Here is a 13,427-nt window from a genome sequence, read left to right on the forward strand (position 1 = left end):
TTATACATTTCATGTAATATTTATTAAAATGACAGGATTTTGCTAAATAAATGGTCTAGGTCATGTATTAAGTTCATACATATTTTAATATGAACAACTGTTATTAACAATATTTATAAAATGATACTTTTTCTTATTGATGTCACACTGAAGCTGCACCAAGCTCACCTTACAATAATATGAAATCTTAAAAAATTACAGCACTGTAAAACGACAGACCAGCAATAAACTGTCAATTTATAATATTATGGATGTAAAAGTACAAGCCAGTAATGCCTGTGAAGTAATATGTTAGCGTAGCACACAATCTTATGCAGCTAGTCAGCTAACAGTGTTCTGTAGCATCTGCGCTATCTTTTGGATCTAATGTAATTATTTTCCACATCCAAGTTCCTGGTTATAAAATGCAAACGTCTGAACATTAATCTCTTAATTTTACAATAAGTAGTGAAACTTACCCAAAATAAAGCCTTAAACATCTAAAAAGTGCCCATTTTGGTGAAAGTTTTTAGACAGCTTTCAAAATGGCCGCCAGATAGTGTGAACATATGGAGACCCATATCTCAGGGTGCAAGGGTCTGATTGACTTGAAATTACAGGAGGTTTATACTAACAAACATATCAATTGGTTATGACATCAAGTAGGATAATAAATTCTTTTTTCTTTTTATAAACTGATCTCAAATTTGGAAGTGAGCTTAATAGGTACGTTTAGCCTATTTTAGAATTTAAAAGGGCAAACTTTTGTTTTACTTCCCTCTGCAAGTAGAGGAAGAAGGTCTTTTTTTTTTAGAGAAGTGAGAGACTTTCCTTTATGATCTTCAGTCCTGTTGAATAAAAGCGTTGGGTATAACATTACTGCTTGACCTCAAACACATCACCCATGTTCAAAGTGCAGCTGATTTGAATAAGTTGAACAGGACATGTGTAAACTGTCCTTAAGATTAGACAAATACATCTCAAACATTCTCTGTGTTTTTTCCCTGTTAATGTGCAGATGTGAAAAAACTGTTGTGTTATTTAAATTTCTCTCCCTGTCCTTTACTTGGCATGTGATTTACTTGTTTGCTCAATGGGACTTTCCATATATTACGCGAGTTACAAAACAACATGGATTTGCGTGATATCTATTAGGTTTTGTGTATTTGTTTCAGATATTTGACATCTAACATGATGCTATGATCAACAGTCTCCTTTTTAACACACTCTACGTATGTTCACTCTGTATATCAGGTGACATTATTGATGGTATGTCTTGTAAATGTTTCAAGAGCTGTGCAATAACAAACTAAGCCTAGTTCCTCCTCTGAGATCTTGTTAGTAGTTTGTTTAGAACCTGTTCAGCAAATGTAGTTGCTGAGTGAGATATGTGTTGAAGTGTGGATACCTAGTAACTTTGTAACTGTGTAAATACTAGCTTTCATGATTTTTTACTGATGTAATCAATCTGCAATTAGCCTTGTTTTAGTGATATAATATGTGTATGTACAATCATTTTCAACCATTTTAATATAAACACTACCATTCAAAAGTTTAGAGTCGGTAAATTTTTTTTAGATTTATATAGATACCTATAAAAAAATCCTTTAAAAACTTTGACCAGTCAGTATAATTTTGCAGTTATTTACACCATCCATCCTGCTCTGCTCTGCTCTTCCATTCTTTGGGTTTCTCAGGCTCTCCAGAGTAATCTAAAGTACTCGCTGTTACCGCGACGGCTGATCATCGGGAAGCGTCTGGCTCAATGTTTGCACCCTGCCCTGCCCAGCGGCGTCCATCTCAAAGCACTTGAGACCTATGAGGTCATTTTCAAAATCATTGGCACAAAATGGCTAGCCAAGGATCTCTTCATATACAGGTTAGTGTCAATGATAAACACTGGGTGAATCCTACATAGAAATGTAAAGGTTATATTTCACCCCACCCCCCACCCCAAAAAAGAAAGAAAAAAATCATATTCATGACAAATTTATTGCGTTACTTATTACAATGAAGAAAATGATAACTTGCATTAATATTAATTCATTAAAATATGCATTAATATGTTAATGCATATTTGCCTATTTTGTATCAATTCTCATTATTACAATAAAAACAGATACTATTAATTCACTTAAAATACAGCAAATACATTTAAAATATATTAATACATTTATTATTTATTTATAGCTGTATTAATATATTTTAAATGTATTTGCTGTATTTTAAGTGAATTAATAGTATCTGTTTTTATTGTATTAATGAGAACAGATACAAAATAGGCACACATTTTGCATTTTTTTATATTTAAAATATAACCCAAAATATAACCCCATTTTGTTAACATATTTTGTGAGATTCACTTTCAAAGGCAGTTATGGTGGTATTTGTGTGCTCATGTGTATACAGCTCAGGACTGTTCCCATTGTTGGGTCACGCAGCGATGTCGGTGAAGCCAGTTCTGTTGACGCTGTATGAGCGGTACTTCCTGCCTCTTCAGAGAGCACTCTTACCCAGCCTGCAGGCCTTTATCATGGGTTTACTGCCAGGACTGGAAGAGGGCGCGGAGGTCTATGAGAGGTGCAACTTAACACCAAACATCAATAAATGATTCTCATGGTGACGCTTGAGAGATTTCATCCTAAACTTTATTAATATTTTCACAGCATACTCACTATTGTACCCTGAACTACTTTGTCACTTTCACTTCAACTGTGCCTCAATATAATCTGTAACCAGTTTAATGTTAAGTGTGATTACATTGATAAACTTGGAGTAAAAGTATGCATCCTTATTGATCTTAAAATACAAGTTCTTGTGACACTGTTGTAAGTGGCCCAGCAACAACATTTAAAAATATTTTTGAATCTAAGCACGTGGGATATTTAAGCACTTTCATAGACTTAGATTAGTCAAGACATAAAGTTTGTCAGAGAATATGGTGGATGGTTGCCAACGTGGAAAGTCAGAAAAAAGGCAAGCTTAAAAACAACATGGACTAAACACTGACTAATGTTATAATCTAATGTTTATTAAAAACAATGTTATTGGGATAGATTCTGTCTTTATTTGCTCACCCTCATGTTGTTCCAAACCTGTATGTGTTTCTATCTGTTTAGCACAAAAGATATTTTGAAGACAAAAATATGACATGAGGGTGACTAAATGATGACTTAATTTTATTTTTTGGGTGAACTATTCCTTTAAGAAAATGCTGCGTTATCATTACAGCACTTATTATTGTTCATAACTGTCTTTCTTCCTGTCTCAGGACGGATGCGTTGCTTGTGAGGTTGTCAGTGTTGGTGGGTCAGTCTGTGTTTTATGGGGCACTGTGGGGTTCAGTGCTTATATGTCCTCTGGTACGGCTCCCAGCCTCCCTCTTCATCGTCGCACACTTTGACCACTCAGTCACTGCTCGAGAACAGAAATATATGCTTGGGACAGACCACAGACTAGTGGTGAGTGTGGACTCTACTTTACAGACTGTACTTTATTTCCTCACAGCCAGTCGTTTGGTTCAAATTACACATGGTGTCTAACTCTGACTAAGGTCTGTTGTTTTAAAGAAGTTGTGTAACTGAAATGTACACCTCCCCATCTCTCTGCTCCAGGTGAAAGCTGTTTGTCTTACCTTACAAGACTCTAACGTTCTGGTCCAGAGAAACATGCTGGAAATCCTTCTCTACTTCTTCCCCTTCACTACCTGCCAGGTCCTTCTTTTTCTTTCTTTCTTCAATTCCATCTATATTTGTGTAACCATTCTTCGCCCATAAACATATTATTAAACGTATCCTATCTGTAGGATCCTGAGGAATGTGCCATTCCACTAAATCAAGACGAGACGATCAGTGTGGTGTCTGCTGCCTCACTCACCCTGCTCAGGAGAGATATGTCTCTGAATCGACGCCTCTATGCATGGATGCTCGGTACCGCCGACAAATTTCCAGAAACTTGCACAATACCACATAAATACTGTTTAATAAAATAAATGGCATTTATCTATTAAAAGAATAGTTAGACTCAAAATTGAAAAGTATTTAATGAGTAATTCTACAGAAGATAAACTGAAGTTTTATGGCAATTTTTGTCTGCTGGAAAAGAAAAACATACAGAAGAAGTAAAACAAACAGATTTGAATCAACATGATTAAGGGTTTGATTTTAGATGAACAATCATTTTGCTTTTTTTAAACTCTTATAATGGGTGTGTTATGTCTTGGTAATTCTATATGTGTGTATTGTCAGGCTTAGACATCAAAGGAAGAATGGTGGCTGCAGACTCCAGTCGGTTTAACAGCTTGGAGGAATACACTGCATTCTACTTCAGTACACACTCGAGAGAATTACTGGTGCAGGTATAGAAGATAACACACACTCACTTGACTCCAATTACATAACATAACAGCTTAGTCAATGTGCTAAGTTTTTCAATTAGAATTGCAGGGTCACACTTAATTTTAAGTTTCAATTCTCACTATAAACAAACCATTAACTATGACTTTTGTCTCAATAAACTCATAATTTGCTGCTTATTAATAGTAAGGTAGTTGTTAAATTTAAGCATTGGGATTAGATATGCAGAATATGGTCATGCACAATATACACCTGAACAAAATCTTAAGACCGGGGTAAACATTGTAAGTATTCGCATTTCGTGCTGGTGGATCGTAACCAGGTTGTATGTACTGCTTCAACATGCCAAAAGAAGAAACAGGAGCAAGAGATAAAAAAATAGATAGTAGGCAATTTATTGAAAATTGCATTTAAACTCAAACAAGCTGTTCATCAGCTGATCAAATTTTTAAGACCATAGCCTTAAAAAGTTCAAATCTGCATAAAAATATGGCTTTCATGTCATCGTCCTTCAGGCAGTCACACTGTCATGATCTCCTGATGGCAAAGGCAAAAAGGCTTTCTGTCTTTGAACGTGGCAGGCTGGTTGAGTTGCACAAGCAAGGACGCGCACATCGCTGCCTAGGTTGGACGCAGTAAGACAGTCATTTTAAATTTCTTAAAAAATTCTGAGAGTTATGGGACAAAAAAGTCAAGTGATAGGCGCAAAAAAATCTTCACCTGCACTGAGCCGGAGGATCCGACGGGCTGTCCGTGAAGACACAGGCTGATCCTCGACCCAAATTAAGGCCCTTACTGATGCTGACTGCAGCTCAATAACCACAAGACGGCATCTGCGAGAGAAGGGCTTCAAGAACAAAAACTGTCTTCAAAGGCCACGTCTCCTCCCACGCCACAAACTTGCCCATTTAGAATTTGCAAGGGAGCACCAAACATGGGACATTGAAAGGTGGAAGAAAGTTTTATTCTCTGATGAGAAAAAATTAACCTGGCATTGCGCACGTCCTTGCTTGTGCAGCTCAACCGGCCTGCCATGTTCAAAGACAGAAAGCCTTTTTGCCTTTGCCATCAGGAGGTCATGACAGTGTGACTGCCTGAAAGACGATGACATGAAAGCCATATTTTTGCGCAGATTTGATCTTTTTAAGGCTATGGTCTTAAACTTTAATCAGCTGATGAACAGCCTGTTTGAGTTTAAATGCAGTTTTCAATAAATTGCCTACTCTTCTTTTGGCATTTTGAAGCAGTACTTACAACCTGGTTACGATCCACTAGCACGAAATGCGAATACTTGCAATGTTTACCCCAGTCTTAAGATTTTGTTCAGGTGTGTATGTGCTTTATAAGTACTTATAAACAGCCAAAAAGTTAATAATAGGTGTGCTAATAAGTTACTAGTTAATAGTGAGTATTGGTCCCTATACTAAAGTGTTACCGAATTGCAGTTCACATTACACATTCCCTATAAGTCAGTGTATGCATTCTGTGCATGTATGGTGAACACAACTCATATTTGACATTTTCTTCATAGGCTGTGGTGAATATTCTGAAGCAGAACGATATAGAGGCCAACCCAGACAATCTAATAGAGTACCTCAGACCGTTTCGCATCATTATTAGCCTGCTGGACAAATCTGAAATAGGTAAAAACACCCACATGGTTCAAATTGTAAAATGCTTTACTTTGGACCTGTTTCACATAATTATTTATACCTTTGCTTTCTCCAACAAACAGGGCCATTGGTCTTGTCTGATGTGTTGCTAGAGGTGGTCAGAGCTTTTTACAGCTACTGTAAAGTGATGTTGGGAGAGGACAATCTCAACTCCAGCCTCAGTGGCAGCCAACTCAACAGGTCAGAGGGAAGGAATCAATGCTCATTTTTTCCTGGTACTTAACTAGTAGAGAATTATATAAGCAACACCAGTTTCATGGTTTTGATTACCAGAGAACACAAATAATGTCAGGGTCCAGATCTAATACAACACAAGGGTTCAAAATAGAAGTAAAAACCTACTTTAAGTGAGGGATAATGTCCCAAGTTAACCTGATATGGTGATCAGCTTTTTATCATCCTAAAGGGGTTTATTTTACAGTAATGACTGCCTGACTGTACATAATCCCACGTATTACATGCCCATTTACCAAATAAATGGACATGAAATTGATTTGAGCTTTGTTAATATGTGGTTGCAGAGTGATAAGAAACATGTCAAACTATCACAGTGTTCAAAACTGGTTGTCAGGGATAACAGTCATACATCCAGTTTAATGGTTTATTATAGAAAAAAATCTGAATGCAAAATGCTGCAATTGGCCAATCAGATCTAACCCCCATTTGAACCCTGCATACTAATAAATATATATTTTAAATTTGCTGTGAGTGAATATACACTACTGTTCACAAGTTTGGGGTCAGTAAGATTTATTTATTTTTTTAAGAAATGAATACTTTTATTTACCAAAGATGCATTAAATTTCTCAAAAGTGGCAGCATGTTCCAAATTTTAAATAAAAGCTGTTCTTTTGAACTTTCTATTCATCGCAGAGTCCTGCAAAAAATGTATCACAGTTTCCACAAATATATTAAGCAGCACAACTAATGTATTCAATATATTAAAACAGAAAATAGTTGTTTTAAATTGTAACAATATTTTACAATATTACTGTTTATATGGTATTTTTTGATCAAATAAATGCAGCCTTGCTGTACATATAAAATAAAATTATTTCCGAAAATCGTACTTACCCAAAAGGTTTGAATGGTAGTAGAGGCGTACAAAGAGAATAATACATAAATGAATGCTGTTTCTGATTGTTCCCTGTCTACTTATCTGTGCAGTAAAATCAAAGAGAATAAAAACTCCTCTGAGATCATAAAGACCGTCAATATGCTTGTGAGTGCTATGAGCAGCAATTATCTCTGGGACTACATGACAAGACATTTCCAAATTTGTCTCAGGTAAACACACAAACTCATAATAAACAACATTACATGAACATAAATGACATGATGTGATGATGCCTACTATTATGGTTGTTTCTTAGCTCACTGAGTGATCCAGCCAGGAAGCATCCATCTAAAGACTGGAGTAGCCCTCCATCAGTGACTGAGCTCTCAACGCTCATTATCTTCCTGTTGGATGTTATTCCTTTGGTATGATCTGGTGATTCCTCTTCGGAAAGTTTTTTCAAATTTTTGGTCAATTGGTCTCATTCGACTTCTTGGCTTTCTCATTAGGAACTCTATGCAGAGATTCAGACGCAATGTCTGCCACAGATGTTGGGCAGCATGCTGCAATCAGTGCGTAGTCACATGACATCCCTTAGCCTACAGGAGCTCACACAGGCCATGAGAGCATGTTTTAAAGTGCTCCGTAAGATCCAGATGCCTGTAGCTTATATGGACATGGAGGCTGAATCACAGACACAAGATCTGGAGCAAACACAGGTAAGATTGGTTTTACTCTACGCTACCATCCAAAAGTTTGGTGGTTGATATATAGATTTTTTTATGTTCTCTCTTATGATCACCAAGCCTGCATTTATTTTACTAATGTAAAAACTACATTTTAAAAAAATAATGGCAAAGCTGAATTTTCAGCAGTCATTACCTTGTAAAGTTACCTTCAAAAATCACGATCAGGGAACATTTCTAATTATTATCAATGTTGAAAACAATGTTGTGTAATATTGTTGTGGAAACTGTGATACTTTTTGTGATGATAGAAAATTCAAAAGAACAGCATTTATTTTAAAGAGAACAGTCTTAAGTGTCACTTAATGCATCCTACTTAATAATAATAATAAAAAACTTACTCACTTCAAACTCTTGAATGGTAGTGTATATTTTTACCACTGCATTTTGTGTATCATTTTGATGATCAGATAATTAAAGTTTAAATGCCATTCATATTATAGTTTGCAAATGTGTGTTTTAAAAGGGCTCTATTTTTGTACAAATACAGATTGTGATAACAGGCAACACCAAAGTCAAGGAAAGTGACCAGGTGAATGGTAACCATGATGAGAGCTCCAGTGAAGGTGGTGTGAATGGGCAGGAGACACAGGAGGCGGAGCCAGGTTTAGCTCCATACCCTCCATTGCGCTCTGAAGACAGTGGATTAGGCCTGAGCGCATCTCCGTCTGAACAGCATCTCCTACCAGGCCCTAATGGAGCAGATGCTGCTTCTGATGTCAACCCTGATGCAGAGGATGTGTGGAGAAGAGGAGGAACTATAGAAAACATGTCTAAATGCGTGCAGGACATACTGGCATCTGTGATCACAAGGTAATTCAGTACACTTTGTGTGCCTAATATGCATATTTTCCATATGCATGAAATACTGAAATTACTTGGCAGATATGATCAAATTTGCACATTCGACCAGAAAATACTTCAAGGAATAATATATCCCAGAATGCAAAGCACTTGACTTGACCTTCCATTTGCAGTGCGGTAAATGCACAAAAAGTGTGATTTTGCAAATAATATAATTGGATTAAAAAGAGCAAAATAATATTTTACTAAAATGGATGGATGAAATAAAATGCTACATAGTGAGTTCATGTGACAACAATGTAACATTTGCCATTGCATTTTGCATTTATACTACTTTTTAACAATAGTAAGCCATATACAGTGTTTATTGTCCAGTTTCTTGTAAGCAAGTGGTTTGGAAACTTTTTGACTCCAAAAAAGACTCTCCCAGTTTTATATGATTTACTGGATAAGGATTATAAAGATTGATGATGAGAATTAAAAAAAAAAAAATCACAAAAATTCTATTCAATAAATTATTTTAATAATTAGAAAAATATAACTAGAAAAATCTATATTCATTACAAATGTTCCCATGGAGTTTTATTAATTACATAGAAGGCACACTTTAAACCTTGATTTGTTTTATTTTATATGTTTTAAATAATCCCTCTTAGAAGTTTGTTGAGGCCCCCAGAGGGCCCTGTCTACCTGGTTAAAGATATTAATAGTATTCCTCTCTTGCCCTGCAACGAGCAGCATGCATGCTCACTGTATTTGCCTTTTTTTTCTCTATCTCACTCATGTTCATCTCTCAGGCATTTGTTAGATGTCATGGATCCAGAGAAGAGGAAACAGGAAGAAGTAAATCAGCTAGATCCTAATGCTTCTCCTAGAGGCAGTAAACGGTCTCCATCAAAACGGAAAAGCAGTCGAGATTTGGGTTTAATCAAAGACAGACTTGCTGAGTTCTTCAACCCTAGTAAACTGAGGATCCATGCCCTTCATGGGTCTTCTAGGGATGGAAGTAAAGACCACAGACCAGCCGAGCTGGAGTGGATGGGAAATTTCCAGTCAAAGATCAAAGGGGAGATAACGGAGTCGTGCCGCCAGGCCTTCACTGTGGTCTGCCAGCTTCTACTGGAATGTACAACATTTCCCGTCTACTTTACTGAGGAAGAGAACCAAGACCTGCACACATCTATGTTCTATAAGACAGGTGAATAAAGGAAATGTATTCCACTGCTACGTTAAACCATGTTTTTTCATGTAGCATGTCACAGCACACAGATATGTTCTTCTACAAATAACAGTCTTTCTCTCCTCAGGGGTTGAGGGAACCCTTCCTGACTGGCTGAGGTCCTTGATGACTCTGTGTTGCCTGACAAAAGACTACCAGGTACAATTTCACTCAGAAGTAAAAATTCTGTTATCATCTCATTCTCATGTCATTCCAATGCTATAGGACAGGGGTTGGCAAGTAAGTTTGGCATCGGGTCAAAAAACGTTTGCCACTAGATGACGGGCCAGAACATAGTCAAAGGATAATTTAAGAAATTAATTGATGAAAAATGCAACTAGAATTGCCTGTGACATACTGTTACAGTGTCTTTTGTAACTGTGAGCTGTTACTCGGTGTTAAATCCTGTGGTAGGACAGTCATTAATTGTGTGGTGTCACATTTGTGTGGCGGTGACAGGCAGAGTAGGCTATGTGAGCGGAGTGGAGTGTCAACAATTTCCCCTCCTCTCTCCGTGCATTTAATAACTCCGCTCCGGGTTCACCATTTCCCGCTCCTGCTCCACTCCGCGCTCACTGAAATCAGAAACACCGCTCTGCCTTCGCTTCGTGACTAAAGTATTTCAGTATCACAGTTCTATTCGTAGGCCTATATTAAAAAACAAAATAAATAAAAGATTGTTTCAATGTGGCTTATTGGAACACTAGTGTGCAAACTTTTTTCCTACCACATGACAAGCTAATTACATGGTTGTCAGCATTAAAAGGCATAATTGCTGCTTTTTGCAGTGCAATTTGTTTTTTTTTGTGATGAAAATATCAGTACGTTTTCGTCAGCTATTTTACCTACGGATCGATGCATTTCTTACAGATTTTTGCTCATTCGAAATCGGATACAGCTGAAAGATTACATTTGTTTGAATGCATTATTGAGAGAGCGATTGCGTGTGAATAAGTGTTGTAGTAGTTGTTTAAATCATGCTTTCAGCTCAAAATATTCAGTATCTAGAAGAAACAAACAAATTCCTTGAGAACTATTATAACTTCCTGCTCATGTCCATTGCCGTCATTCACATTTTTCTGATTTGAGTGATCCTTCTCTATCAAGCTAGCTAAATATTTTAAACTTGTGAATTCTTGCTAAATATGCAGTTATATTACGGCCGGGCTGTTGGCATGAATTGTACTTGTGATGGAGCGGTGGTGGAGCGCTCTTGGAGCGAGTGAAAACCATGGTTCCTCACTCCATTCAAAATCCACTCGCGCTACGCCCACATAGCCTACTCTGGTTGTGAGTAGGCTAACTGTTGCTGTCATGACAGATCTATTTCAGAACCAGCCGCTATCAAAATAATCTGGCTGCGGGCGTGGGCCAGATATTATTGCTGGCGGGCCACTTTTGGCCGCCTGTTGCCAACCACTGCTATAGGACTTTCTTTCTTCAATGGAATATGGGAATGGGGATATGAGCTACAGGGAATTTCTACTTCCCTGTAGCTCAAATAGTAGAGCATGGCGCTAGCAACGCCAAGGTCATGGGTTCGATTCCCAGGGAAAGCAAGAGCTGATAAAAATGTAAAAACTGTGACTTGAATGCAATGTAAGTCGCTTTGGATAAAAGCGTCTGCTAAATGCATAAATGTATGAAATGTATATGCAAGAAGATATTTTGAAAAATGTCTGTGTTTTTATGGAAGTCAAAAGACTCCAAAGTTGTTTGGTCCCAAAAGAATGAAAATAGAAAAATATGCATACAGGTTTGGAATGACATGAGGGTGAGTAAATGATCACAGAATTTTCAGTTTTGGGTGGACTATCCCTTTTAGTTTAACAATGCTTTTTATTGACATGAAAAGCAATAAAATTTCAATAAAAATAAAATAAAAAGCAAACAAGTTCTTAGAAACAGGTAGTCCCACCCCCAAACCCACACTATTGGTTGAGTCCGAAGTTGATATTGTTAATGTTTTGATAGTAATGCACTGTTTATATTCAGGATCGCCTACAAATCGCTTACTTTGAGTTGCCTCTGCACAGTAGGACAAAGTATTTTGACACAGAAAAATTACCTTTAATGGTTGCATTGCCAAAACTGAATCATTTTATAATAAATCTTTTTTTATGTGTCTGTAGGTGCAACATGTTGCAATCTCCTCTTTGCTGGAGCTGATCAATCATTCTCAGTCTTTAGCCCTCGTCATTCAGGATAAAAATCAACGTTATAAGAACTCTGATGCAAACCCACTCAGCGGACAGCTGCAAATGGTCACCCTGCCTCCCATCTTCCCAGCTGTTCTCAAAACTCTGGAGGATTCCACAGACTTTTACTTGGTAATACACATTATGAGTAGCAGGTTGCATTTCATATAGCTTCATGTGCTGTGAATTGAAAAAATATGATTTATAAATGGCTAATTCCAGAGATATTACAAAGGTCAGGAAATGCGCCGGATGGTTTTTTATGATTTTGTGGAATTATTGCATTTTAGTTAAAAGAACCAATTGCCCTTTTATTCTGTGTAGGTGCATGTATGTTAGCTGGACTACCTGGACTAGCATGATTTGAGGAATAAAAAACACAACATTTATGATAGTATTATGTACAATGTTAGTGAAACTTAATATTGACTGGTTTAATTCAGTCTTTCTCCATTCAAGTAGATAGGAGTTGTACTTGTGTGCCTATCGTCTACATAAAAAATAGCTGCCTTCTTAAATATCTGACTTTCTTAATGTGACGTTTCTTTTTATTTCTCTTGTAGCGTGTATCTCAGGTTTTATGGGCTCAGCTGGACACAGAGCGTAGAGAGCATCACGTATCTTGTGTGGAGCTCTTCTATCGGCTTCACTGCTTGGCTCCATCTGCATCCATCTGCGAGGACATCATCTGCTTGGGTTTACTCAGTGGAGACAAGGTACTGCATTTTTCTCATTTAATACATCTACACACAATCATAAACATTTATTATATTGCGTATGTGTATGTGTGTTAGGTTGTGTGTCTGGAGGCGCTCCACAGGTTCTCGGTTTTGTGGCACCTGACACGAGAGATCGAGACCAATCGCAGTACTTCTCTCAACCACTCCTTTGACAAGTCATATACATATTTCTTATCTAAACTTTTGCTTACTTCAGTAATATTCTCCCATATTTTTGTGCAATATACACTCTGTGTTCACTATAACTTTCTGTTTTCTCAGGTCTTTGTTTGTGGTACTAGATAGTTTGAACAATCAGGATGGTAGTGTTAGTGCCGCAGCACAGAACTGGCTGGTGCGGGCTCTCTCCCTCAGTGATGTGGTCCGTATCTTGGAACCAGTGCTGCTCTTACTGTTGGACCCGAGAACACAGAGATCACCCATACAAAGCATCAAACAGAATCTCTCTGTTGGTATGGAATCAAAACACACACATGCACACATACCAGATCCCTACATACAGTGGTACCTATGCTTGAGTTTAGAAGTTAGATTTCTAGGTCTGCAGTGTAAAAACTGAAATGAAACAGATTTATGCAATAAACTGGACAAAAACAAAGATGACATTGGCACCAAACACTGTTATGGAAGAAGAAAGTCGTTGTGTTTACAACTGT

At 37.3% G+C, this 13,427-nt stretch overlaps 1 protein-coding gene across 4 annotated transcripts in view; it reads left to right on the forward strand.

Moving 5' to 3' along the window:
- The window catches only part of LOC306877141 (protein DOP1B-like), a 28,160-nt gene that overhangs the window by 4,732 nt on the left and 10,001 nt on the right, over positions 1 to 13,427 (forward strand). For all 4 annotated transcript variants that reach the window (XM_079428683.1, XM_079428681.1, XM_079428682.1 and 1 more), the window contains exons 3-20: positions 1,677 to 1,858; positions 2,389 to 2,559; positions 3,251 to 3,440; positions 3,594 to 3,692; positions 3,785 to 3,908; positions 4,227 to 4,336; positions 5,866 to 5,977; positions 6,070 to 6,187; positions 7,175 to 7,294; positions 7,381 to 7,489; positions 7,574 to 7,783; positions 8,301 to 8,623; positions 9,412 to 9,812; positions 9,922 to 9,992; positions 11,966 to 12,163; positions 12,595 to 12,747; positions 12,826 to 12,926; positions 13,033 to 13,223. In XM_079428683.1, coding sequence (XP_079284809.1) covers positions 1,677 to 1,858; positions 2,389 to 2,559; positions 3,251 to 3,440; positions 3,594 to 3,692; positions 3,785 to 3,908; positions 4,227 to 4,336; positions 5,866 to 5,977; positions 6,070 to 6,187; positions 7,175 to 7,294; positions 7,381 to 7,489; positions 7,574 to 7,783; positions 8,301 to 8,623; positions 9,412 to 9,812; positions 9,922 to 9,992; positions 11,966 to 12,163; positions 12,595 to 12,747; positions 12,826 to 12,926; positions 13,033 to 13,223 — 2,983 coding nt within the window. The remainder of the gene's footprint in view (positions 1 to 1,676; positions 1,859 to 2,388; positions 2,560 to 3,250; positions 3,441 to 3,593; positions 3,693 to 3,784; positions 3,909 to 4,226; positions 4,337 to 5,865; positions 5,978 to 6,069; positions 6,188 to 7,174; positions 7,295 to 7,380; positions 7,490 to 7,573; positions 7,784 to 8,300; positions 8,624 to 9,411; positions 9,813 to 9,921; positions 9,993 to 11,965; positions 12,164 to 12,594; positions 12,748 to 12,825; positions 12,927 to 13,032; positions 13,224 to 13,427) is intronic.

Source organism: Barbus barbus, assembly GCF_936440315.1.
Source record: "Barbus barbus genome assembly, chromosome: 11".
In the NCBI taxonomy this organism is placed as follows: Eukaryota; Metazoa; Chordata; class Actinopteri; order Cypriniformes; family Cyprinidae; genus Barbus; species Barbus barbus.